At 48.3% G+C, this 27,314-nt stretch overlaps 1 protein-coding gene across 1 annotated transcript in view; it reads left to right on the top strand.

Annotated features, from left to right (window-relative positions):
• Window positions 1-27,314, top strand: part of Dock5 (dedicator of cytokinesis 5) — a 111,185-nt gene that overhangs the window by 8,758 nt on the left and 75,113 nt on the right. Inside the window, exons 2-5 of the mRNA XM_013034398.1 lie at window positions 4,009-4,092; window positions 17,133-17,173; window positions 23,335-23,390; window positions 25,025-25,121. Of these exons, the coding sequence (XP_012889852.1) occupies window positions 4,009-4,092; window positions 17,133-17,173; window positions 23,335-23,390; window positions 25,025-25,121 (278 nt within the window). The remainder of the gene's footprint in view (window positions 1-4,008; window positions 4,093-17,132; window positions 17,174-23,334; window positions 23,391-25,024; window positions 25,122-27,314) is intronic.

The raw sequence follows: 27,314 nt of genomic DNA, 5'->3' as shown, positions 1-27,314 counted from the left end.
AGCAGATTCTTCCATAGTTTAGAGGCAAACTGTGCCTGGAGATCATTGCTGTGGAATTCAGAGAGGAAAGCCCGGGCACAGTCCCAGGGAGCCCTCGGCTGACATGAATTGTGGATGTGAGATTTGGATTGTTACACATGTAACAATATATGATATGTATATATATATATATAAAATATGTGTATTACATATAACAATTTACGTTATATATGTGTGTATACATGTATATATACATACATGCATATACATATATAAAACCAAATCGCACATCCACTACACACACACACACACACACACGAATCTGTTAGGCATTGCTAGGTAGCAAAGGATTTAGGGGAGAGCATCAGAGTCCTGACAGGGTGAATTTGGTCAATGTTAGAGGCAAAGGTGGGTGACTAAAAGCAGAGGGGGGTGTGGATTTTGGAACGCTGATGATCAGGCTTAGAGAATGAAGGATTTGGGGGAAACCCTTGGTGTGGCACACAGGTGTGTAGGTGTGCGCATGCATGCACTTGTGTGTTTTCCTACCGCTACTACTTGTGCAAGGTTTTGCCTTTAAGAGCCTCTGTTTCTTTCCTAGTGACTAAGAGCCAGGAAGAGATGAAGCTGGTCACTATCAGGCCTTGTGACAGTGACTTCTCTGCTTCTCGTTTCCATCTGTGAGGGGCATGGACGGAGCCACTCCAGGGAAGGCAGTGAATGGGAGGGGGGGGGAGCAGCCAAGACTGCAGAATGGTATTTGAGCGACTTCCTTGAAGAAGTGGCTGGTGGTGTCACAGGGACAGGCTCAGGGTGCATCTTTGCAGAGTCAGTGAATGTCTACAGATGAAGCTCCAAGGTGGCTTTTGCATCTCAGAAGAATATAGATCATTCAGCAGTAGAGAGAAGGCAAGAAATGTCTCCTTTAAAAATTGGGTGCTGGTGGCTCACACTTGTAATCCTAGCTACTCAGGAGGCTGAGATCTGAGCATCACAGTTTAAAGCCAGCCCATGCAGAAAAGTCTCCATGAGACTCTCATCTCCAATTAACCACTCAAAAACCAGAAGTGATGTTGTGGCTCAACTGGTAGAGCACTAGCCTTGAGCACAAAGAGGCTCAGGGACAGCACCCAGGCCCTGAGTTCAAGCCCCATAGTCGCCACCACCACCAACAAAAATCCTTTCTCATTGATTCACACCACAACATCCATGTGCATTTCACTATTCCGTTCGGAGGTGTTCATTTGGGGAGCTGTGTGACTTGTCACCACAGTACATTTGGGGGACATTTCTGCCTCCCATAAAAGCTCCGGAGTGGGTAAGTTGCTCACCATGGAGTCTCAGCCCCAGCTATGAGCAGTTGATAATACTGTCTGACAGATTCACCTCTAAAGGGGATCAGAAAGCATGTGGTCTTTGTGTCTGGTCTCTTTCCCTTAGCATCCATGTTGTAGCAACTGTCTATTCTCCCTTTTACTGCTCAGTACTATTCCACTGTCTGTGCTGATGGCTTCTGCAACCACAACTTCAAACACCTGTAGAGAGGTATAAAAGGTTTTTGGAAGCGAGGCATGGTGGTACATACCTTTAATCCTGACACACAGGGGTCTAAGGCAGACAGCCTGTGATCCTGAGGCTGGCCTGGGTTAACATAGTGAGATCTCTCAAAACAAACAAAACACGACAAAATATTAGAAAACCAATTGTACCTGTAGTGAACATGTGTAGATATTCTTTTCCTTTTATCATTATTTCCTCAGCAATGCAGGATTATGACAACATACGTAGTATTTACATTGTACTAGATACTGTAAGTAATCTAGGGCTGGTTTAGAATGTAGGAGAGGCCTGGATGCTGGTGGCTCACACTTGTAAACCTAGCCACTCAGGAGGTTGAAATCTAGAGGATGGCAGTTTGAAGCCAACCCTGGGCAGAAAAGTCTGTAAGACTCTTACCTCCAATTAACTAGCAAACTGCTGGACTAGAGCCATGGTTTAAGTGACAGAGCATCAATCATGCCAGACCACAAGGCCCTGATTTGAAGCCCCTATTCTAGTATAAACATATAAATTCATACACAAGACAGAGGAGGGGATGTGACTCCATTTTGTGCAAGGGCTCTGAGCAGCCTAGGCTGTGCTGTGGCTGAGGGGTTACATAATGAAGATAGCCAGGGATGACTGAACGCTCTTTTGTCCCTTCTGTCAGGGCCGAAGTGTTGTTTGTACTTGCTGACTGTTGTCGGCAGGGCTGGTGTGCTGCTTTCCTGTGAATGTTGTTACAGGTCACCACCAACTTACTGAATCAGCAGGAATTCATGATCTCACAATCTGGAGTCCAGAGTTTTGAAAGGAGAGTGTGGGTGGATCTGTGCTCCTAAAGCTCCTCTGTCCCAGGCTTCTTCCAGCTTCTGGTAGCTTCTGGCAGTCCTTGACCCTAGGTCATCTCTCCAGTATCTGCTTCTATCTCCAAATTACTGCTTCTGTGTGTCTCCAAACGCAGCTCCTCACTCTCTCCAGTGGTTGTACTTTAGGCCTTGCCCTAAGGGAGAGCTGTTCCTCTTTGACCATTTAAGGTAACACACCAGTTCAGGGGATGAGCTATGGATGTCTTTTGGTTTGGGGAACCATTCTGTGCCCTCCCCTCTCCCCCGTCATGAGCTGCTAGAAACTTCCAGATAAAGTTTTTCAGGTAAAAATGGTTTCATTTCTCTTTTAGAGTCTCAGGAGAAGATTTACTGGGCCCAATGATAGGTTCATGTTTAAGAAGTCACTCAGTTGGGCACTATTGGCTCATGTCTGTAATCTTGGCTGTTCAGGAGGCTGAGATCTGAGGATTGAGGTTCAAAGCAGCCTAGGCAAAGAAAGTTTGTGAGACTCTTATCTCCACTTAACTGGTGAAAAGCTAGAAGTGGAGCTGTGGCTTAAGTAGCACATTAGCCTTGAGTGGAAAAACCCAGGCCCTGAGTTCAAGTCCCAGTATGGGCACAGGAAGGAAAGAAGGAAGGAAGGAAAGGAAGGAAGGAAGGCAGGCAGGCAGGCAAAGAAACTGCCCAATTGATATTCAGAAGGGGTCTTATAACTTTTTGATGTACCATTTCCTAGCATGCACTTTAATTCCCACCCACCCCTGCCTTTTTTCATCCCTCCTGGCCATGTACAAGTGTTCCCGTTACCCCACATTTTTGCTGTGCCCTCTCTCTTCAGTGTTTTTATTAGAGTCATCCTGGTTGGTGTGAAGCGGTATCTGGTTGTGGTTTGAATTTGCATTTCCTCATGACTAACAATGTTGAGAATATATTCATGTGCTTATTAGTCACAATTTAGGGTAAAATAATGTGTGCAACGCTCTTACCTTGTCTTCTTCTCCAGTTGTGAGTTAGTCTACTGCTCTCTACAACCTCCCACCATGGCCAGTCCCTAACTGGGGTGCCCAAGGTTGTCTTGATCTGAAAGTGGGGGGCAGCCCTGTTCCCTGGGGTATCTAGGACTAGGGCAAGGTTCTAGTGCTGCCCTGGGCTTGCTGTCATTCTGCTACACAGGGGACATGGCTCCCATTTATGGCCTTTGGTCCTTAAATACTGGGTCAGAGAAACCAAGAGACCACTCACAGCCCTTCTCCTTCCCGAGATTCTGGGTTTAGTGGCATTTTAGATCCCCACAATGGCTTCTCTTTCTAGCCTGGTTTTTTCTTTCGTAACACATACCTGATCTTAATTAAATAGGTATTTCTGTGATTACATTTTTACTATCTTTCTTCCCTCCCACAAGAATGTGAGGTTTCCTGGGAACAGCTACTCCGACTAGACATTTTGCCACTCTGTCACCAGCCTCTAAGACAGGATGTGCGTAGTAAGCAACCAATCAATGTGTGTTGGGTGGTGGAAATGGGGTTCTAGTCTCCACTTGGGGTTCACGTGAAAGCATCTAACAGAGGGTTGTGTCTGGAATAAACTGGTCCCTCACTTGGATATGCCATGGGCTGGTGTGCATTTTCATCTCCCCTCTTTCTCTTTCTCTCCTTTCCAGCGATCTACAACTACAATGCTTCTCAGGATGTGGAGCTCTCCCTGCAGATCGGCGACACAGTCCACATTCTGGAGATGTACGAGGGTGAGTGTGGCTGGTGTCCTGCCAGATGGGGCAAGGGTGAAAACGGCAGGAGTTTCTTATTAATAAGGAGGCACTGCAGAGCCTCCCTTAAGCAATCTGGGGAGTTCTCAAGGAACGGTTCCAGCACAGCCAGCTGGTCTCTGCCACTGTGTGTGAACCTGCCGGGGGGGTGGTGGTGGTATACAGGGCCTTTGGCTTGTAGTAGCTACAAGGATGTGTGGCTGATTAAGAGTCTCTTTGTAGGCCAGCCACCAGTGGCTCACAGCTGTAATCCCAGCTACTCAGGAGTCTGAAGATTGTGGTTCAAGGCCAGCCAAGGAAAGTAAAGGCCATGAGACTCTTCATTTCCTGTTAACTGGCAATAAGCCAGAGGTGGCACTTAAGTGGTAGAGCTCCAGCCTTGAGGGAAAAAAAGCTAAGGAAGAGAACCGAGGCCCCGAGTTCAAGTCCCAAAGCATAGAAAGAAAGAGTCGTTTTCTACTTGGTGCTGGAGGTTGCCGGGTTGTGGGGGGGAGCAGGGAGCAGCGAGGACCTTCCGGGTGTTGCTGAGATTCTTTCATCAGAGAATTAGGTCAGGCCCGTGGCGTATTTCCTCCAAGTAGGTCAGGCTGTTTCCACAGAGGTTCCGTGCATCGAAGCAGAACCTGCAGGGCAGGCCCACGCACCCACCCAGCCCACCCCAGGCTGGGAGCTTCCCCCTGTGTAATCCCTGCAGACCACAGCAGTGTGTCCAGCCCACTGGAGTTGAGGAGCAAGGCAGAGAGCCCCCAGTCGAGTGGAGTTCTGTCGTGAGAGCCGGGGCAGGAGCGAGGCAGGTTCTGATCCTCCACACGGGTGTCTTGGAGCAGCCTGTGAGGCCCGGGCACATGGATGCCCGAGGGACGGCAGGAGACGGGAAGCCTGCAGGGAAGGAAGCTGGCGTTGGCCATAAAAATATGAGCTAAATCATCCACCTGGTTGCACAAGTCTCTGGCCCCAGCCACAGACTCTCCTGGGCCTTTGGCCGAGGGCCTAGTTCTGTATTATCTCTCCCTGCACACCCAATTCAGTGTAATCCAGTAACTCCCCCGGGTGTGAGAGGAGACTGAGAGGGCGGTGTGGACTCTGCCCACCCCATTCTGGCACTTTCCTTTTATCCTGGCCACCACAGCGACCGTTCCAAATCACTGAGACACTTGGGACAATGGGTAGATCATTCCAGGACTCTGGCTTGTGAAATCACAGTCCCTCTCACCGCACTAGGCCCTCGTTCACTGTCAGGGGAGCCGATGAGCCTCACGGGGTCCCTGTGGGTGCAGGTTTCCCACTGCGCAGATACAATGCATATGACTAGAGTTTTGTTTTGTTTGCCGGTTGTGGGGCCTGAACTCTGGGCCTGGGCGCTGACCCTCAGCTCTTCAGCTCAAGGCTAGCGCTCTACCACTTGAGCCACAGCGCCACTTCCAGCTTTTTTTTCTGCTTATGTGGTGCTAAGGAATTGAACCCAGGGCCTCATGCATGCAAGGCAAGCGCTCTACCACTGAACCACCTTCCCAGCTTGCATATGATTAGTTTTATAACTCGGCCACACAGCCTTGGAAAGACTGTGTATGTAGGGATCATTGGGGTTTAAATTTCTTATTTGCTACTTTTTTCTTCTTTATTTTTTTCTGGCACTGATGGAATGGTGTCAAATCTGCTGTGACCGACCATGGTATGTGTCTATGGTGAAGTCCATGGTATGTGTCTATGGTGAAGTTGGTTGTTTGCTTTGTATATTCTGAGACTTCTTTTTAGGTGTTTACTGTTCTTGAATTGGGTCGGACAATTCCAACTTAGATTTTGTGTTTATGACATCTTTTTTGTTATCTTCTTCAGTGGCATTCTATTTTGTCCGAAGTTATACCCAACTCATTGATGACAGTCCAAGTTCTTAATACCCCCCCTCCCCCCACCCCCACCCCAGCCTCCTGCTCTCCCTCTCCTTCCTTTTCTGCTTCTCAACCTCACCTCTCCCAGACCTCCTTCTTCTTTTTATAGTCAAGGTCTCACCATGTGGCACAGGCTGGCCAGGAACTCACTCTATTCCAGACTGGCCTTAAATTCACAATCCTCCCACCTCCACTGGTGTAAGCCCCAGACTCAGGGAGAAATCTTTTCTTAAATCCACAAACGCCTCACAGGAAAGCAGCCAAGATACTGCACTGGCCTTGAGTGGGTTTGGCCTTTTGTAGATCTTAGCTTTGTAGTTCTCCCCTGACATGTTAGCTCGTGTGTGTGTGTGTGTGTGTGTGTGTGTGTGTGCATGTCATGTGTGCATGCATATGGATGTCATGTGTGTCTGTGTGTGTGTCTATGTGTGTGTGTGTATGTTGTTTTTAGTAGTCCTGTGTTGGTTGACTATCAGGAAGGATAGAATATTGATGTTGATCCAAAACAAAGTAGATGATATCTTTATGTTCTGAACATTCTTTTCTCCTTTTCTGTGACGCTAGCATATAGAATGTCAAGAATGAGATATGTGGGTAACAGGCCCCAGGTGTCCACACAGATTCATTATTTTTTATAGTTATCTCAGGTGCATAACCTGAGGTAATTGTGTGTGTGTGTGTAATGTGTGTGTGTGTGCGTGTGTATGTATGTGTATGTGTATGTGCTGGTACTAGAGCTTGAACTCAAGATGCTGTCTCTTTACTTTTCTACTAAAGGCTGGCACTCTACCACTTGAGACACACCTCCATTTCTGGCTTTTTTGGTGGTTTACTAGAGATAAGAATCTCATGGAATTTCCTGCTGGGATTGGCTCAGTACCACCATCTTCAGATCTTAGTCTTCCGGTAACTGGGATTATAGGCGCGCGTCGTTGACAACCCCTGGCTTTCTACACCATTTCTAATGATTTTGTGATGGTGAATAATTTTCCACCTGTGGTCTCTGTCTGCACTCGCCATGTTTCCGCTTTGGGAGCATTTCCTGTAAACACAGGTATACAAGCTAGGAGCCTGAGTCTGATTACCCACAATGCAGTGCTCCTGGTATCTGCCATCCACACACAGTGTGCTTATGGGAAGCGCTGGCCTCATGGGACACAAAACACGGTCAACGGCACCGAGCTTTCATTTTGAGCGTGGTGGACGGGCTGTGGATTCCGCCAACAAGAAGCCATTTTGCCTGCCGACTGCCCCCACAGAACGTCTGCTGTGTTCCTCTAGTGTGGACGCACGCCAGGGTGGGGAGTGGGAGGTGGGAAGAGAGGCCCCTTGGCCAGCTGCTTCTGTTCAGTGACCACCAAGGGGCAGCTTCACAGATGATGGTAGAGGATTCCACCTTCCGATCACTCTTATTTTATAGGATTAACTTTGCAGTAGTGCCTGCCTTGCCAGTTCAGAGGCAGGTTCTTGTATCTACTGAGTACTTGAAGTTCTTGGCTGGAATCTCAAATTCCTTTTTTTTTTTTCAAGCACTTCACGAGGGAGGGCAGGAATCCTTTGCCAATGTTAAAGTCAAAGGAAGTGCTGAGTAATAGTAACTCATGTTCAGTTCCGCCTCTCCCCGCCCCCCATCCTGTCTTCCTTTAAAACAAATAAAATGGGAACTCCCGTGATACTGCCAGACCGATGGTACTGCCAGTCCACTGTCAAAGTAACACTGGCATGGTTTTGTTTTTGGCCCTGGGGGTTTGAGTCTCACAACTTCCTGTCCCTGAGTCCTGCAGTCTCTGGGTACACAATCTGCCTGGCCCCTGCCCTGCCTTTGAGATACGTACACCAGATCTGTCTAAGCTATTGCAGGGAGGTGTGGAAGTGAGTGCATCCAGATGTAGAGAAATAGCTCTCTGCCTGCAACCCACTGCAGAACAGCCCCAGGGACTCTTCTTTGGCTGTTTCCTGCCCCGTGGTTGATTGACTCCACAAGAAGGTAGCTGTTTAGAGGCTCAGCCAGGGCCGGCCTCAACTGACCTGACACACCATAGCCGCTCAGCAAAAGCCTGTGCTGTAAACGAAGTGGGAGGCCATGCAGCTCAGGACCCAGGACGATAGAAGTCACAAGACTGAGCCATTGTTTCCCTCCCCAGGGGAAGTGTAGGAGGGGCCTCAGTTTCTCTACTCTCTGGACCCTGGACCCTGCAGGGTACACACCACACAATCAGACGCTGATGGAGACAACAAAATGAGATACTGTGTCAGCATCCAGCTGAGCTCTGCAGAGGTGCAGCACCGAGTGTGGCGTTCGGGACGGAAAGCCGAAGACTCAGACCAGCCTGAACATCATAGCTAGAGAAACGACCCCGGGAAAGCTGGAAGAAATGCAAAAAAAAAAAGAAATCCACTCTCAAAAAGTAAATGTGCGGATCATCTCCCCAAATTGCTGGGAACCAGGGTTCCAGAAGAATTACAGGGACGCAAGAAGGCACCTTGGAGACGGGGCTGAGTCTAAGTGAAAAATTCACTCATGTGTTCTGTGCACCTCAGCCACAGAGCCCGCAAGTCATTTTACAGCGTCACGTCTTTTCTGCGCATCTGAATGTCCCAGCTGTTGCGTGTCACATGCAGCCGATGCGGAATTTTCTACCTACGCAAGTTGTAGGTTTTTGTCTCATTTGGGTTTGGGGATCTGGCCCCCTCAAAAAGTTAGGAGTCAGCGTGGGCTCTCACACCCTGTCGGTGCTGAATCTCCTTATGGAGCCTTTGTGTTCAGGGGATGCAAGTGACGTGGTTATGAGCTTTGTCCCTGTCGTCCATGAAGAAAAGAATATGTTGGAAGTGTGGTTTTTTGTGTTTTATGTTTGTTTTTTCAGGCTGAGGTGTAACCATTGTCAGACGGGAGAGTGCCAGCTGTGAGTGAAAAAGCCAAACAAGAGCACAAGGCCCTGGGTTCAAGTCCCACTACTTGTACCATAAAAAACAAAACAAAAAAACAATTCACATTCTGTTGTCCTGGGACCCCTGACATTGATTTTGTTCCTATTTCTCCTTAGTTTTTGTTTTGTGATTTTTAAAATTGTTCATCAGCCATGCCCAATAGTCAATATCCACATGAGACCCACAAAAAAAAAGGAACACAACTGATTTGAAGAATCGGTTCTTAAAAGTTCTTCTAGGCCAGGTGCCAGTGGCTCACACCTGTAACCCTAACTTTAGGAGGCTAAGATTGGAGGATCATGGTTGGAAGCCAGCCCAGGCAGGAAAGTCCATAAGACTCTTATCTCCAATGAACCACCAGAACTGGTGCTGTGGCTCAACATGGTAGAGCGCTAGCTTTGAGCAAAAAAGTTAAGGGACAGCACCTAGGCCCTGAGTTCAAGCCCCACAATCACCAAAACCAAACCAAAACAACAAGAAAAAAAAAACTTGATGTAAAAGTTTACTAGGAATAAGCTTCCATTGGGGTCTGGATTTATCTAACTGTTTGGCCGCCCCAAGCGAGGATAAGGGTAAGTTTATTGTGATTCTCAGTCCATCCTTGGTATGGCCTGCCTCTCTGAATATAAATGGCCGTGGACCCAGCAGCTTGGATTTTATGACAGGCAGTGCGTGTGAACGTCTTGGCACTGGCCTTGGAAGCAGAGTAGGCCGTGAGGCATTGCATTGAGTGTGTTTGGTCCCACCGCGCATCTGCCTGTCCTTGACCTTTGGTAGTTTGTCACCAGCAATGAGTGTGTTGCTGAGTGGAGTTCATTAAAAAGTAGAGCCTCTGGAATGGTCTCTTCTCCCATTTAGGATTTTTTTTTTCTTGTTTGCTTGTGTGTGTGTGTGTGTGTGTGTGTGTGTGTCTGTGTCTGTGTCTGTGTCTGTGTCTGTGTGTCTTTGTGTCTGTGTGTGTGTGTCTGTGTGTGTGTGTGTGTGTGTCTGTGTCTGTGTGTCTGTGTGTCTGTGTCTGTGTGTCTGTGTGTCTTTGTGTCTGTGTGTGTGTGTCTGTGTGTGTCCAGGCCTGTATGAACTCAGCTACCCTCTTACCTCCTTTTCTAATTAAAACCTTGTACTGATTTATTTTTGTTTGTTATTTTTTGGTGGTACTGGGATTTAGCGCCATGGTTTTGAGCTGACTGTATGGCTGCTCTGTCACTTGAGCCGTGCCTCCATCCCTTTTCACTTGAGTTATTCCTTTGGAGACAGTCTTCTGTCTGTCTTTGCCTGGGGCTGGCCTTGGACTGTGATCCTCCTAACTACAGCCTCCCTGTAGAAAAAAATCCATGCCTGGATTGGGTTTCTATCCCCGCCCCCCTCCCCGCCCCCACACACACTTGGAATAAGGTCTTGCTAACTTTGCCTTGGGTGGCCTAGAACTTGGATCCTCTTCAGGTAGCTGGGATTACCAGCATACACCACCCCGCCCGTTAGTCTTACAAGAAAGAGAATGTCTTCTCCTATTTCTGCTTTCTGAGGTACAGTGGAGTGTACCTCCCGAATCCATACTTGAAACGTGCAGTGCTTAGGTCCAGGCTTCCACAGAACGTTCTAGTGGAGAAGCCAGAGCTCTCCAGAGTGGTAAGCCGCCCTTTAGGCTGTCATAAGCTGGCACTTGGAGTTGACCCATTTGGCCAACAGCCCACAAATCTGAGGAGGGCAGCTCAGCCCCCCAAAGTACTTGGGAATGCCTTGCTGCTGGCTGATGGGGCTTGGGTTGGAGCAGCAAGTCAGGAAGGTGCAGCGCGGGAGAGCCGCTGCCTGCCCCCGGCTCACCTGTGTCCCGTGTGTCTATCTTCAGGCCTCTTGGTCACTCAGCCAGCCGCGATGCAGTGCATTAGATATTCCTTCCCACTGTCGCACCTCACACCACTCAGCGAAGGACAGGTGTGAGGCCAACATCCCGAAGGAAGGCTTGGAGTTGAGGACAGATGGGCATGTATTTCTCCTCCTGCTTCTGCCTCTGCTTTATTTACCGTAATAGGAGGGGGACTTCCGGTCTTTAAAATCATGTCATCATGGAATAGGTCAAAGAATTAAATAACAGAAGATGTTCTGTGTTCATAGATAGTGACAGAATAGAGCCAAGATCTCATTTTCCCCAACTTGATTTTGGGAATAACAGTTTTCCAAAGTGGATAAGATCCTTTTACATATTCTTTCTCTATTTCTCTCTCTTTCTCTTCTCTCTTTGCTTCTTTCTTTCTTTCTTTTCTTCTCTACTCCTCCTCCTCTTCCTCCTCCTCTTCCTCCTTCTCCTCTTCTTCCTCCTCCTCCCCCCTTCCTCCTTCTTCTTGTCAGTCAGGGGATTTGAACTCAGGGTCTGGGTGCTGCCTCTGAGCATTTTTGCTCAAGGCTAGTACTCTACCATTTTAAGCCACAGTACCACTTCCAGTTTTCTGGTGTTTCAATGGAGATAAGAGTCCCATGGACTTTCCCTGCCAGGCTGGCTTTGATCCTCAGATCTCAGCCTCCTGAGTAGGTAGGATTACAGGCTGAGCCACCAGTGCCAGGCCTTTTTTCTTTCCTTTCTATTTGTTGTCCACACTGACCTCAAACTCCTGGATTCAAGCAGCCCTCCTGTCGTCGGCCCCTGCATGACTGGAACTACAGACATTCTCCCTAGTACTGTTTAAATAGGTGTTGGACAAGTTTACCAGCGTCTGGAATGTCTCAGCTCCCCTCACAGGGTGTCCAACCCTCCTAAGAGATCAGTCAGGGCCTGGGTTTGGATGCCAGCCCCGTGGACCTCCACAAATACAGCTTGCGTGACTGAATCCTCACTCATGCCTCTGTAACTCTCTTTCACCTTTGCAAATGACACTGACGGCGAGGCCATATAAAAGTAAGGTGCTGCTGATAGAACAACACGCCCAGTCCTGTCATCCAGCTTTCCTGAGTGAAAGAAATGCATTCCCAGAAGAGGGGGTGAGACTCAGCAGGCAGACCTAACGGCTGCAGGAAAACGAGCCACTTCCATCCGGGAAACACAAAGGGAGCTGGCAAACCAGAGGCAGTGTTGACACACTAGGGGGCACACGTGTGGCGTGTGTGCGTGTGCCGGGAGGGCTCCTTTCCCAGGGGACACTTGTTCTGTCCCCTGGGCCTTGCCCCCCCCCCCCGCCCCCGCTCGTTTGAGGAGGCTGCAGCTGCACGACTTCTCCATCTACCACAGGCCCAAAGAAGCCTTCACGGCGTTTAGCTGCAGTGTTCAATTTTTGTGGGTTAACAAGATAGATAAAAAGAGAGTCCATGAGCCTGGAATCCTAGCTACTCAGGAGGCGGAGATCTGAGAATGGTGGTTCGAAGCCAGTCTAGCTGGACAAATCTGAGAGACTTATCTCCCAGCTAATCAGCAAAAAGCCAGAAGTGGAGCTGTGGCTCAAAGGGTAGAGCACAGATGTGAGCAAAAACTTGAGGCTCTGAGTTTCAAGCCCTAGAACTGGCATTAAAAGAAAGGAACCAGGAGCCGGTGGCTCACACCTATCCTACCTACTCAGGAAGCTGAGATTTGGAGGATGGCGGTTCAAAGCCAGGCTAGGCAGGAAAGTCCATGAGACTCTTATCTCTAATTAACCACAAGAAAATCAGAAGTGGAGCTTTGGCTCAAGTGTCCCTGACAGTGCCCAGGACCGAGTTCAAATCCCATGACAGACAAAAAAAGAGGGAGAGAGGGAGCTGGGACTGTGGCTCGGTAGAGTGCCAATCAGTGGGAGAAAGTGGCAGGTTTGAGACCTGGTCTGGGACCTAAAAACAAGGAAGAAAGGCAGAAGGAGAGGTAGAGAGCAGGATGGGGGGAACAAGAGGATGTTTTTGTATAATGCGGTGTTAGAGACCAGAGCCTTCATTACTTTAAACTGACAGTGCGCATAGCCAGGTGGAAAAACCAGAGCTTCCTCCTCCAGACAGGCCTGCGGTTTTGTGGTCATCCTGCCCTATTGCCTGCAGCCGTGCAGCCTGATCGTCTCCTGTGTCACAAAGTTCACTGTGTGTTCCCTAAAGCCGGCTGATCAGGGACTTACAGATCACAGGAACTTCCAGAGACCTTCCTCGTGAGTGACTGTCCCATCCAATGTTTATGGAGCCGGACACTGGCGACTCACTCCTATAATCCTAGACACTGGATCGGGCTCCGAGGGTCATAATTTGAAGCCAGCTTGGGCAGGAAAGTTTATGAGAATCTTAATCTTCAAGTAACCTGCAAAAAGCTAGAAGGGGAGGTGTGGCTCAAATAGTAGAGCTCCAATCTTGAGTGAGAAAGCTAAGGGACAGCACCGAGTCCCTGGATTAAAGCCCCAGAACTGACTCTCTCTCTGTGTGTGTGTGTGTGTGTGTGTGTGTGTGTGTGTGTGTTTTGAGGCCTGCTGTGTGTGTGTGTGTGTGTGTGTGTGTGTGTGTGTGTGTTTTGAGGCCTGCTGTACGCAAACTACTCTGTGTGTGTGTGTGTGTGTGTGCATGTGTGTGTGTGTTTTGAGGCCTGCTGTATGCAAACTAAAGGTTAAAAACAGTCATTTTTTAACATTAATTTTTTTATTGTTACTATAAAGGTGATGCACAAAGGGCTTATAGTTACATAAATCAGGTAGAGTGCATTTCTTTTTGGACAGTGTCACCCCTGCCCTTGCTCTCTCCCAGTTTTTCCCTCCCATCCTCACCCACACTTTCCTGTTTTTCCCTCTCAGGAGATCCACTTGCATAGCAGGCTCCTAGGATCTGGAGGTCAAGTTCACTGCACGCGGAGGCTGTGTGCTGAGGGAGGCCTGTGGCCGTGGAGGCCTGGGCCTGGTTCACTCAGTGCAAGGGAAGGAGCCAAGACCTCCAGCCTCGGCAGCCATCAGTTCTTTCCCAGTTCCGTTCTGGTCCTTCTGCAGTACTGGGCCTTGAAACCAGGCCTTGCACTTGCTTAGGCAAGCACTCCAGCCCTTGAACCATGCCTTTGCCCTTTTTGCTGTTTGTTTTTCAGGTACGGTCTTTCAATTTTTGCCCAGATCTGGCCTCTGACAATATCCTCCTACCTGTAGCCTCCCAGGTAGTTGAGATGACAGGTAGTTGAGATGACACCATGTCTGGCTTATTGGTTGAGATGAGGGCTTGTTAGATGTTTGTGTGAGCTGCCTCAAACTAAAATCTTTCTAAGTAGCTAGAATTACAGGTGCAAGTCCTCACATCTAGGGATAGTTCTTTTATTTTTATTTTTTAGTCATGGTGTCAGATTTCAGTGCTTTCCAAAGTCAAAAAAGACTTTCAGGTGGGGGGGGGGGGTCTATGGCTCACGCCTGTCATCCCAGCTACTCAGGAGGCCGAGATCTGAGGATCACAGTTCAAAGCCAGCCTGGGCAGGAAGGTCATTGAGACTCTTATCTCCAACAAACCACCAGAAAACCAGAAGTGGTACTGTGGCTCAAGTGGTAGAGTACTAGCCTTGGGCTGAGGGACAGCGCACAGGCCCAGAGTTCAAGCCCCATGACCGACTAAAAAGTAAAACGTTTCTCCGGAGTCCCACCTGCTTGTCACTAGTGCACACTATTTGAGATAATTAGCCTGACGGATTCATTTCAAGAAAAAGGGTGCAAGAAAATTACAATTATCTTTCACCATCTCTTCATCCCTTGACTTCCTGCCTTGGAGTTAATTTTCAAAAGCCCAAGGTGAGGGCCCCACGTGTGTTTAGGAGGGGCTGCGGGTGTTGTTTTGTTTTGTTTTCCAATAGAGAGGATTGCAGATGAACTAGTCCTGCTGAAGCCCAGTTCCCAGGGCCCTGGGGCCCCCCCCCCTGCCCTGAGAAACCTGACTGCTTTACCTGGCCCCAGGAGAGGCAACCTCTGACCTTGGCCTAATTAAGTTACCAGACCAGGACACTTAAGGGGAGAAAAACAACAGGATTTTGCACCTGCTCCTCCTCTGTGGACCCCTGGTCCCCAGGTGCTTTTCTGACAGCCCAGCTCCCGCTTGGCTTCTGGTCTTTAATTCCTAGAAGGATACACAGAACTTCCAGAATTTTATATGTGTACGAGGGGGCCGGATTTCACTTGTGATGCGAGGATGAAGACTGTTTTTACAGACCACCCCATAACTTGCACTGCAAATGATGCTTTTCTTGTCGGGCAAGCCTTCAGTGAGCCTTTCCCCCCCTCCCCCAACTTATTGCTGCTGATTCCCCAATCACCAGTCAGTTCCACTAAAGTCGCTTGTGTATCTAGTGACCTGTTGATGCGTCTGTTTCCTTCCTCTGTGAAGACAGTGCCTGATGCTTCCATTCAATAGGGGTTTTATAGTTAATGAATGAATTGCCACATTAATCATGTAAATCTCCCCTCACCCCCCCCCCGCCCCCGTGGGTCTCCCCAGTAAGGGTCTTCTAGCCCTGCCCCCCACAAGCCGGACTTCCCCTTGTCCTCTTTCATTCTTCCTGTTAGCCCTGTGTGAAATTTGGTTTGTTTGTTTCTCCGTGTGGATTGTTTCCCTTCCCAGGATAGAGGAGGGTTTGGGACTTCACTACGTTGTGTGTGGTTTGCTTTCCTTGCGTCTGTCGGAATGTGAGTTCACTGATTAAATGGATCTCAGATTGCTGTGCGGAACTTTTAGAAATGGCAACAGCTCCTTTAGAGCGGGTCTGGGAACACGAGGTGGGTAATGGAGATGAGTTAGGTGTCTAAGGAGAGGAGAGGGATGGAGAATCAGCTCTGTGATTTTCACACCTGAGTCCCAACTTGCCCCAGAGGCTGAATTTGAAGGATATAGCCCAGTGGCTCTGAGGCAGTTACTTGGTGGAGTTAATATTCATTCCCTAGTAATTCCTTATTCTTTTCTTTTTGGTCAGTGGTGGGGCCTGAACTCTGGGCCTGGGTGCTGCCCCTCAGCTCTTCAGCTCAAGGCCAGCACTCTTCCACTTGAGCCACAGCACCACTTCCAGCTTTTTCTGCTTATGTGGTGCTGAGGAATCCAACCCAGGGCCTCATGCATGCAAGGCAAGCACTCTACCACTGAGCCACCTTCCCTTATTCTACAACCACTGTTCCTACCTCTGTTATGACTGATCGTTTTCCCTGCCTAGTCTACTTCACGTCCGTGGGATGACTACATGTAGATAAGACATTCTTGGATGCTGCGTCCACTCAGGAGAATGGCTAACATTACCAGATTAACCTCTGGCCAAGGCCTGGCCAGGATATGGGTCTAGTGGACCTCTCTTATAACACTGGCACTGTCCCTGAGGGATTTTTGAGCTCAAGGCTGATGCTATACCACTTGAACCATAGCTCCACTTGCGGCTTTTTATGGTTAATTGGAGTTAAGAGTCTCATGGACTTTCCTGCTCCGGCTGGTGTTGAACTGGTATCTTCAGTTCTCAGCCCCCTAAGTAGCTAGGGTTACAGGGATGAGCCACTGTGCCCAGCTTTGCTGGTTGATTTTGTAGAGAACAAATTGCAAGAGAATTGTAAAATGGTATTGGCAAATGACTTAAGCTTCAAGCTGTACTACCAGCAAGCAAGCAAGAAAAAGAAAAACTGGCTCACAACTGTAATCCTAGCTACTCAGGCTGAGATGTGAGGATTGCAGTTCAAAGCCAACCTGGGGCAGGAAAGTCCATGAGACTCTTATCTATAGTTAATCACCGGAAAATGAAAGTAGCACTGTGGCTCAAAGTGGTGGAGCACTAGCCTTGAGCAAAAGAGCTCAGGGACATCACCTGGGCCCTGAGTTCAAGCCACACAACCACCACCACCACCACCAACAACAACAAAAAACAGTTGTAAGCCGGAGGACCCAGTGGTTATTGCCTGTAATCCTAGCTACTCATGAGGCTGAGATTGGAGGATCATGATTCAAAGTCAGCCCAGACAGGAAAATCTGTAAGACTTTTATCTCCAATAAACCACCAAAAAATCAGAAGGGGAGCTGTGGCTCAAGTGTAGAGCACTTGCCTTGAGCTGAAGAGCTCAGGACAGCACCCAGGCCTGGAGTTCAAGCCCCATAACCAACCAAAACAAAAACAGTTGTAAAATAGATCATGGTGTACAATGAACCTGACTGTCTTCTAATAAATTGTCTGCTAATTGTCTCACAAGTGCTGGTATAAGAGAATATATAGTGGAAATGTGTTTATGTTATATCAGAAAGCATAATGTTTTGTGTTTTTTTATTCCATTACAGGTTGGTACAGAGGATATACTCTCCAGAATAAATCTAAAAAGGTATGGCTTGTTTCAAGTTTCAAGTTTTGTCTGAGCTCTACTTATTTTGTGTTAAAAGCTATCAGATCCGGTTATCTGTGCTGTCTAGATCTGGCATCTTTTCTCTTTGGATGGCTTTTTCTTTGCTTTGAAAGTCAATTCTCAGACTTTGGTGCTCAAGAGTAATGATGTAATAAACTTCTCTGTGTTTTCCCAATTCAAGGAAATGAATGTCTGTGTTGGTTCTGGGGTTTGGGCACCATCCCTGAGCTTTTTTTGCTCAAGGCTAGTGCTCTACCACTTGAGCCAAGGCTCTACTGCCAAAGCTTTGCTTCTCTTTCATTCTTTCTTTATTCTTTCTTTTTTTATTTTTTGAAATTAATTGGAAATAAGAGTTTCAAAGAATTTCTTGCACAGGTGGCTTTGAACCTGGGTCCTCAGATCTCAGCTTCCTGAGTAGCTAGGATTACAGGCGTGAGCCACCAGCGCCTGATTTCTGGATGACTTCTTGTTCCCTGTCCCTGAAGCTGAGCAAGGTGGGAACGCGTTCTTCTCCCCATTGCCTTTACTTCCCGTGTTAAGTGCCCTTGCTGAGCACTGTCCCTGTGGCCGCTGATTGGTTCCTTTTTTCATCAGATGGACAAATCAGAGCAGAGGTTTTCAAACTTAGCTCCACCCCCACTCCCATAATACATTCAGGAGTCAATATATGGGTAGGTATGTGACAGAAAATGAGACTGAAAGGAGCAAATGCAGCGCCGTGGTAAGGACTGTTTCAAAACACGTGGACATTTATGTGGATTTCACTCATTTTTAAATTATGTTTTATGCATCTGATTCTGTTACGTTTCACATATTTGGTGTGATGGTCTATCCATAACAATGTCTCTTTCTCTTTACCCTGGGCAGAGTTTAAAAGCTACTGAGCCAGACTATTTGTCTTTCCCGTGTCAAAGCTACTAACCATCAAGCCAAAGCAAGTCTTGGCTGCGGCACTGCCCCTCGGTTTCTTTTCGGCCCTGTCAGCGCTTTTCCTTTGATGGGGCCCCGCTCTCCAGGGCAGCCTCTTGTGTCAGCACTTTCTTTGGAAAGAACCAACTTGATCAGGACTTACTCTTTCACCATTAGCTCAAACACCAACTAGAAAGGAGAGAAACATTTTATTATTATTATTTTTAATCCAGAGGGGGGAGAAGGGATAAAAGATTGTGAGCTAGAATACCATGGAAGCTGGCCGAGGTTGGCCACTTGACCCTCAAATGAGCACAAGGCCCCCGAACCACCTTCCCACATGAGAGAGACCCTGAGAAATCAGGACTAATACTCAGGAGGCTGAGAACTAAGGATTCCAGTTCAAAGCCAGCCTGGTAGGAAAATCCAAGAGACTCTTAGCTCCAATTAATCACCAAAAAGCTAGAAGTGGGGCTGTGGCTCAAGTGGTAGGGTGATATATTTGATAGAAAAAAAAAAAGACTAAGAATTAGGGGCAGGGGTGAAAAGCATGCATAGTTAAACAGTTCCAGTCCCAGGCCTGTCTAGAGGTGACGTCAACGGTGGTAAGTGTCCATTGTCTCAGTTTATCAGGTGGGGCCTTGATACAGTGAGTCACCTACAGCTGGCAGGTATCTACTGACTCTCAGGTCCTTCCTGGAGGTTTTGTTTTTTTGTGTCCATTATAGAGCTTGAATTCAGGGCCTGGGCGCTGTCCCTGAGCTTTTTCCACTCAAGGCTAGCACTCTACCACTTCGAGCCACAGCGCCACTTCTCGTTTGCATTGGAGATAACAGTCTCATGGACTTTCCTGCCCGGGCTGCAGTCCTCAGAGCTCAGCTTCCTGAGTAGCTAGGGTTACAGGTGTGAGCCACTGGCACCTGGCTTCCTTCCTGTATTCTAAGATGGCTGCAAAGTGACTGCCGTAGAGAAAGGCTCTATAGGGGACACAGGACACAGAGGCCAGCATGCCTGGCTGATATCCTGCTTTCAGTTACCTTGTGGGTTCACGGGAGGAGTCAGTGTTGTTGATGATGATGACCCTGGGGCCTGAACTCTGGGCCTGGGCACCGTCCCTCAGCTCTTCAGCTCAAGGCTAGCACTCTACCACTTGAGCCACAGCACCACTTCCAGTTTTCTGGTGGTTAATTGGAGATAAGAGGCTCATGGACTTTCCTGCCCCAGCTGGCTTCAAACCACGATCCTCAGATCTCAGCCCCTTGAGTAGCTAGGATTACAGGCGTGAGCCTGAGGCAAATAAAGCTTCAGGGCACCTGCTAGGGATAGGGTTGAACCCCATTAGCGTTTCTTTCACTGACAATTGCAGAAGTGGCAGTTATTTCCAAGTACAATAAGAGTTAGTCACTTTGTTGTTTCACATTTATGGAAGAGGAAGAATATTCAGGCCACTTAATATCCCAATCTATTTTTAAAGTTAAAGAAAAACATTCTCAGACAAAACCTTATGATTCATAATGAAGAAACCAGGTCTTCCAACCTGTTGTCTTCTTAGACTCCATACTTGGTCCGTAAGAATTTTTCCAGCATGGACAGTCTCCAGTTCCAAAGTATTCTGTCACTTCCTCCTGCATCCAAATCTCTCTCAGAAAGCTAGACAGTTAGACACCCCTAGCGTGCAAATGAGCTCTGGGTGTGACTTAAATATTTTTGTATTCAAGGAAGACTTCTTAAAACACTTCTGTAGGCTTGAAGCTTCACCTTGGAGAAGACATATTTCAGTAGTTAAAGGATTTCCCATAATACAATGAGATGAAGACACTAAGACTTGGACACTGATATTTCTTTTTGTTTCTTTGCTTTATAAGTTGAAAGGTCTTTCTTGTGGAGAGATCTAAGAAAAGTAGGTAGAATCCAAGGTCAGTGGTGGTGAATGATTCTCAGGTCTTGACACCCCTTGGTTAAGAAATCCAGCGCTGTCCTCAGCCTCTGTCCCTTCCTTTCCAGTCTTTGGGGAAGAGTGCATTGAAAGGCCTGTTGTCTTAATGGAAATTTTTGGTGTCATTTGTGAGCCAGCCTAGCTACTTAGCCGATGATAAAAGGACCTCGTGGCTTTCCAAGTTCAATAAGCCCAGAGCTTTGAAGACACTGATTATTGATCCTGGCAGAGTTACAGGAGTGTGGATAAGGTCAGCGTCTAGAAATTCATTGTTGGTTTATTTTTTAATTCATGTGAGTAGGTTCCATTGAGGAAGGAAAAGCTGTCAATCACAACCCTGAACCCAGGCTGGTGAGGAAACATTCTACCAGCATCACATTTATCTGAGTGATAAATGCCTTACAAATGATCAAGTGCCAGAGGTTCCGATGATACATACAAGTGATACTAAAAATGAATATCATATTGAAAATGAATATCCTCTCCACATGAACTTCCTCAGTGTCAACTATCTGCTGAGGATTAGCTTAGCTGTCACATAAAATCACGGTCAGTTTATAATTTGAGTACTTTGTCTTCTAGTGGGGTATCTCCTAAAGGGAGCAACCTTTTCTTTGAGGTACTGGGATTGAACTCAGGGCCTTGCACTTGCGAGGACCACTTAAGTCATACCTCCAGCCCAGTCCTTTGCCTTCTTGATTTGAAAAACCTACTGCAAGTACAGACTTTTGGAAAATCAATGTCACCTCTTTTTTCTTTTTTTGGTGGGGTTCGGTCGTGGGGCCTGAACTCTGGGCCTGGGCGCTGTCTCTCAGCTCTTCAGCTCAAGGCTAGCGCTCTACCACTTGAGCCAAAGTGCCACTTCCGGCTTTTTTCTTTTTGCTTATGTGGTGCTAAGGAATCGAACACAGGGCCTCGTGCATGCAAGGCAAGCAAGCGCTCTACCACTGAGCCACCTTCCCAGCCCCTCTTTTTTCTTTTGGTTGTTGGTTTGCTTTTGTTTGCGTGTCTTTGGGTGGTGGGGATCGAACCTAGGACCTTGTGCATGGTGGATATGTGCTCTACCACCGAGCTATACCTCTAGTCCTATGTTCTAACTTATTTTAAGCTAATGATTGCTACTTTAAGAAGTTCATTTCTACCTGGATTTGCTCCCCCCTCCTCCCTCTTTTTTTTTTTTAACAAATTATGGAATTTTTTTTTTCAAATTGTGATTTAAGAACACATGGCACAGAGTGGGCCATCATATGTGTTAAGTTCTGTGATAACAAACCTGTTTGTGTTGTCACGCCGCCACATCACCCTCTCCATCCAGATCCTGTCCGTTTTCCCAACCAAACCGTACATTAAACCCTGAGTCCTCACCCCCTCCCCCAGGCCCTGCGAACACCCATTCTTCCTGTAGATGGGGCTGGCCTCATTGAAGTCCTCTTGTCACTGGTATGTTCTACTCAGCATCATGTCCCCGAGAGCAGCTGTGGACACCCAAGTCTCAGTTTCCATAGCAACCACCATCAGCAAACACGGGCCTCAGCTCAGCCTCAGGAGCAGCGCCTACCCTACCTGCAGTATCCCGTGGACAGATGAGAGCCACAGGACTACAGAAGTCAGGCTCAAAACATTGGATGCGTCCCCCAGTTTTTGCTGTGGTGTATGCTTGATCCGTGGTCTTCCTGAATCACTGCATGCTGGGTCTGTAAGGAGAGAGCTCAGGGTCACCTCATCTGTGTGCATGCTCTAGGTCCTATCAACGGCAAGGCAGAGTAACGCCTCTCACTCCTGCATCCTCCCCAACCTTCCCTTTGTGCGCACAAGAAGGTGAGGGTGTGGATTTAACTGAGGTCCACTGCGGTGGCAGGATCCCCCCTGTCAGCCCTCTTGCCCGCAGCAGCTTGATCCTGGTGTTCGTGCTGCTTCCTATGTTGGTGATGGTGGATAAAAGGAAGCAAAGACAGCATGGTCTAGACAGGCATAGGGCATGAAGCTGGACATGGCAACCGCTGCTGACACTCACCAACCTCTCTCCCCATTAAGGATAAAGGCGTGTGCACACATCTTGAGTCATGGTGCTCTGAGCAGTGGGGTGTCACCCCATCTTGCCACCTGGACAGGTGATGTCCACAGACCTCACTCGTTGACCCAGGGGCCGCTGAGCTGGGTGCCTGGTAGGCAAGGCCCTCTGCCTGCTGGGTCAGCTCTGACCAAGTGAAGGTCAGCGGTGCCTTCCGCCAAGGTCATCTTCTGCCCTGGGTCCTGGGTACATCACACAGTAAAACAGAGCTTTTTACAAGGGCTCACGCGGGTTGCTTGCCATCTGTGCTGGACGCCATCATGGGCTGTTCCCTGGCAGTTCCATGGCTGGGCCACATTATCCGAGCTGTGGGGTGTTAGAATTTGCAGGGACGGGGACGTGCTGGAGATGGCCAGCGTGCTGTGCTCATCGATCTGCGTGCACTGCGTGAAGTGACGGTGTGAGGTGAATTGTTTTCATTTCACTTTTATAATTATGTTTAAGGGCTGGGAAGGTGGCTTAGTGGTAGAGTACCTGCCTAGCGTGCATGAAGCCCTGGATTTGATTCCTCAGCACCACATACAAAGAAAAAGCTGGAAGTGGCGCTGTGGCTCAAGTGGTAGAGTGTTAGCCTTGAGCAAAAGAAACCATATATACATATGTATATATATATATATATATATATATATATATATACACACACACATATATATATATATATATATATATATATATATATATATATATATATATATATATACACACACACATATATATATATATAGTTGTACAAAGGGGTTTCATTCTGACATACCAGTTTATGAATACAATGCATTTTGACCAGTGTCACCCCTCCCATCATTCTCCCCCATCTCTCCCAACCCCATCCATCCATTGAATGTTAGGACTGGAATCATTTTAGAAAACAGTGATGATTCTGTGGGCTACCGAGGGCTCCGTGGCTGTCCGTCCCTCTCGTGATGTGAGATGCTTTAATGCGCAGCACGTGACAGGTGTGCGGGGAGGGAGGGGCTCCAGGAGCTTGCTCTCAAACGCGACAGAGGTGTTTCCACCCCATTTCCCAAGCACCCTGTGCACTCCGAACCCGAACCTTCATTTCCCCCTTCCCAGTGTTGCCGTTACGCACTCTTGAAGAAAGTCAGTCAAGGGAACTGACATCCTGCCAACCTGCTGGAAAAAATGTTCTGTGGACCGTCCCCTGTCTTTCTTGCTGGGTGATGTTCTTGACTTGAGGCTCTCTAAACAAAGTTCTTCTGTCTCTAGGGCATTTTCCCTGAAACGTACATCCATTTGAAGGAGGCCACTGTGGAAGACCGGGGGTAAGTTCCTTAGAAGTCATTGAAGTGGATTAGAGGCATGGTTCAGTTGGTGGAGGCGTAGCTCAGTTGGTAGAGTGCTAGCCACCGAATCCGAGTCCTGGTCAGACAGAGAGAGAAGAAATGATTGAAGGATGCCTTAGAACCATGAGTGTTTCTCTCACCTCATTGGCTATTTCTCTGAGTGAGCAAAATGACATAAGGCATTTTTCCTGGTGGGATCCCCTACTCTGTCTTCTCCTTCTGTCTTTCTCCCTAGCATCCTTTCTCAGAATATGAAGACAGCAGTCATGAACTGAGTGAGGGCTTTCGCTCCTCTCCCAGCATTCCCTGAGTGTTGGAATTTTCACTCTATATCAAGGAACGTTCACCAAGCTTCCCTGCACCATCCATGAGCTTGATGGGAAGTTCCAGGAAATGGTGGATGGGCTTGATGGAGAAAAATCTCTTGCGTTTCTGCTGTTCTCATTTCTGGCCCGTGTCCTTTCTCTGGGGAAGTACTTACTGCTGCTGCTGAGAAGGCTGAGACAGGCAGCAGAACTCATGAGTCTCAAGGCAAGAGATTTAAAGAGACAATGCAAAGAAGGAGGAACGGATCTCTTTGGGGCAGGAAGCATGGACAGCTGGTGCCCACAGTCATGCAATCACAAAAGCTAGCAAGAGCATTCTTGGTGCTAAGCTCCAAGCCCTCATTGTAAGATCAGAGATGGAGACGTGCTCTGGTTCACATAGCCCTTCCATGGCAGAACTAAAACTAAGAGCTAGATCTCCTCCCCTGAGAGAAGTCTGCCCCCAGTGGCCATTGCTGTGCCGCTTTCAACTAGAGGAATGGAAGGCTGTCCAGTTAGACACACACCCCAGATAACAAGACACGTACTCCTCTGCTTCACATGGGGTTTCATCCTTTCCAATTCATAAATCACACCATCATAAGTCAGGGTCTGTCTGTCATTTTCCACAGTAAACACACCCTTGGTGCATGATGGGTCATTTCCGCTCTTACTCCCTTACTCTACCTGCAATTCACATTTCCCTGAGCATCCCACGTCTCAAGCCTTCAGTCCTATCTTTGCATTTGGCCACTCGCTCTCTCTCTCTCTCTCTCTCTCTCCTTTTGTTCATCGTCGGCATGTCAGAGATGATTTATGTGAATGAGCACAGTGCCCAGGGACTGAGTGAGGATTTTGATATGTCTGTCCACATTTCCTCTGTTGGGAAGTCCCAGAGAAGAAGATCCAGTCCATTCTAGACAATAAGTCCGCATAGGGGTGCCAGGCATGCCTCTTCACCCATCCTTCCAGCTCAGGTACCACACTGTTCTCCTTTCGTTCCTGAGCCTGGTTTGGTCATTGAAGGCTCCCAGAGAGAACCGAGGTGGAGAAGTGGAGGCGGGCTCACCCACGCCATGGCAGAAGCCAGGTTGAGTCCAAGGATTGTGTGGTCCTAAGCCCCTCTTTTCTCTGATGCGCAGATGTGATGGAGATTCCTCTACAGGACACGATGCACCTCACCATGTGCACATTGGTTTGCTCTCTTTCCAGCCAGAGCAGATCCCTTTGAGGGTCAGAGGGAGGAGGCTGGTGGAGAAAAGCAACTGTCACTCATAGTAAAGCAAGCATCTGATTGGTTCTCTGCAGGCAGCACGAGACCGTGATTCCTGGGGAGCTGCCGCTGGTGCAGGAGCTCACGTGCACTCTGCGAGAATGGGCCGTCATCTGGCGCAAGCTCTATGTGGTGAGTCTCCTCCTGGCGCAGGCCTGAGGCTCCAAGCTGACCTCTCCAGGACGTTGGCCCCTTGTTAACTCTCTCTCCAGAGTGGGTAGCATCTTTCTGGACCACAGAATGGCTGTCAAGCAGCTGATTCTAGTTTTCTCCAACGTCCGGTCATTGATAGGAGGTGGTGGAGGGGAGTCTAATAGTTCTTCAGTTTTCTCCATGGATAAGCGTGCTGCTTGTGAAAGTATTAATGGGAGCGGTTAGCACCTTCCTGAGCGCCCTGTTGTGAATCCTCTGCACTCCTATTAAGTAGCTGTAATGATAAGTAGTAATGTGTCACTAAGAAACCCGGGAGACTTACTGTTAATGCGCTCTTATGTGGTCCAGTGGATAGGAACCCACAGACTCCCACTGCTCAGCCACCGGGGATGACATCCCTTGTTTATGTATTCATTTTGTGGCTGTCCTGGAGCTTGAACTCAGGGTCTATGTGTTTACCCTGAGGTTTTTCGCTCTAGGCTGGAACTCTCCCACTCGAGCCACAGCTCCACTTCCATCTCTTTGCTAGTTAATGGGAGATAAGAATCTCATGGACTTTCCTGCCCAGGCTGGCTTTGAACCATGATCCTCAGATCTCAGCCTCCTGAGGAGCGAGGATGATAGGTGTGAGCCGTCGGTGCCTGGGTTGATTCTTCATTTTTAACTCTCCAAGAGCAGTCGTAGCCAGCTCCCGGGAACACTCCACGGCAGACTGAGTCGGGGAAGCGGTAACAAAGCTCATTCCCGCAGAAGTCCTCCGGAGGAGTCCGCTTGGCATGTTTGATTTCCGCTCGGGGATGTTGCTCACATGATTCTACTTCACAGAAGTAGAATCACCAGTCCTTTCCATTCAGAAGCCTGCTCCATCCTCTCGCTCTCTGCATCCTGTCTTCTAAACACACCAACCCATAATGTGTCCTTGTGGGCTGTCACTCACCGCTCAGCCGGTAGCTTCCCCCTCGGGGCCTCGGGCCTGACAACAAAGGTACTCTTTTGAGCTCTTTAGTTGTGGTTGATGAGAGATCTACCTCTGACTTCCTAAATCATCAGCTCTGGGTGATGGAGAGGCTACTGTCAGCCCAGGGGCCTGCATTGATCACCCAGCACTGATTTACCAAAAGCACTCTGCAGCTCTGGTTAATTGACTGGTTGGTGAGAGACGCTACCGGGTTGATGGATGGGAATTGCATGGATGTGGTTTCCTTACTGTGCTCTGGCCGGAGATCACTGAGTGACAAAACGTGTTAGGCAGTCCCAGGCTCACTGGCCCTCCCTCTCCCCCCTCCCCTGCATTGTCTGTTTCCTGCAATAATGAAATACCTGAAGCTGGGTAAGTTATATGGAACAGTGGGCTCTGGTGAGCACATCGTGGGGGGTGGCATCACCCTGTGTACAGCTCAGGTGAGAGAAAGAACAAGCAGGCACAAACCAGAGCACAGACAGAGGCCTCACTCTGTACAGCAGCCTCTCAGGGTGAATAGGCAGAATCTCCAGAGAGCCACTTCCAAGGGCAAACCCTCGGTGAGCTCCATGGAGCCCAGCTCTGAACGCTCCTACCACCTCTTCACACCCGCTGGCTGCGACCAGACTTCCAGCACCACACAAGACCCACGGGAGACAAACCCAAACCACCTTGTACCCAAACCACGCCAACCCTCATCCGGAAGCCCCGAATCCAAGATGCTCCAACATCTGAAACGGAGGCCTGAGAGATAGCACCCCTGACCCAAGAGTGGGGTGTTGATTTCATAAGCAAGATTATTTCAAAGAGTGTAAGCCGGGCGCTGGTGGCTCACGCCTGTAATCCTAGCTACTCAGGATACTGAGATGTGAGGCTCGTGGTCCCAAGCCAGCCTGGGCAGGCTGAGACTCTTATCTCCAATTAACCACCAGAAAACCGGAAGTGGCGCTGTGGCTCAAGTGGTAGAGCGCCCGCCTTGAGTTGAAGAGCCAAAGGACAGTGTCCAGGCCCAGAGTTCAAGACATATGACCAACCAAAAAAAAAAAAAAAAACTGTATAAAATTACCCTCAGGCTGGATAGAGGGCAGAAATCACAAGTTCATCATTCTATTCTTTCCAGTCTTAAGTTGATTGCAGACATACATCATGGATCCAGAGTCTTGCTTAAGAGGAAAATGCAGTCTGTTGACCAGATACAGTCCTGTAGATTC

The sequence above is a fragment of the Dipodomys ordii genome, unplaced genomic scaffold, assembly GCF_000151885.1.
Source record: "Dipodomys ordii isolate 6190 unplaced genomic scaffold, Dord_2.0 Scaffold189, whole genome shotgun sequence".
Taxonomy (NCBI): domain Eukaryota; kingdom Metazoa; phylum Chordata; class Mammalia; order Rodentia; family Heteromyidae; genus Dipodomys; species Dipodomys ordii.
This window is presented reverse-complemented; position numbering and strand designations above follow the sequence as displayed.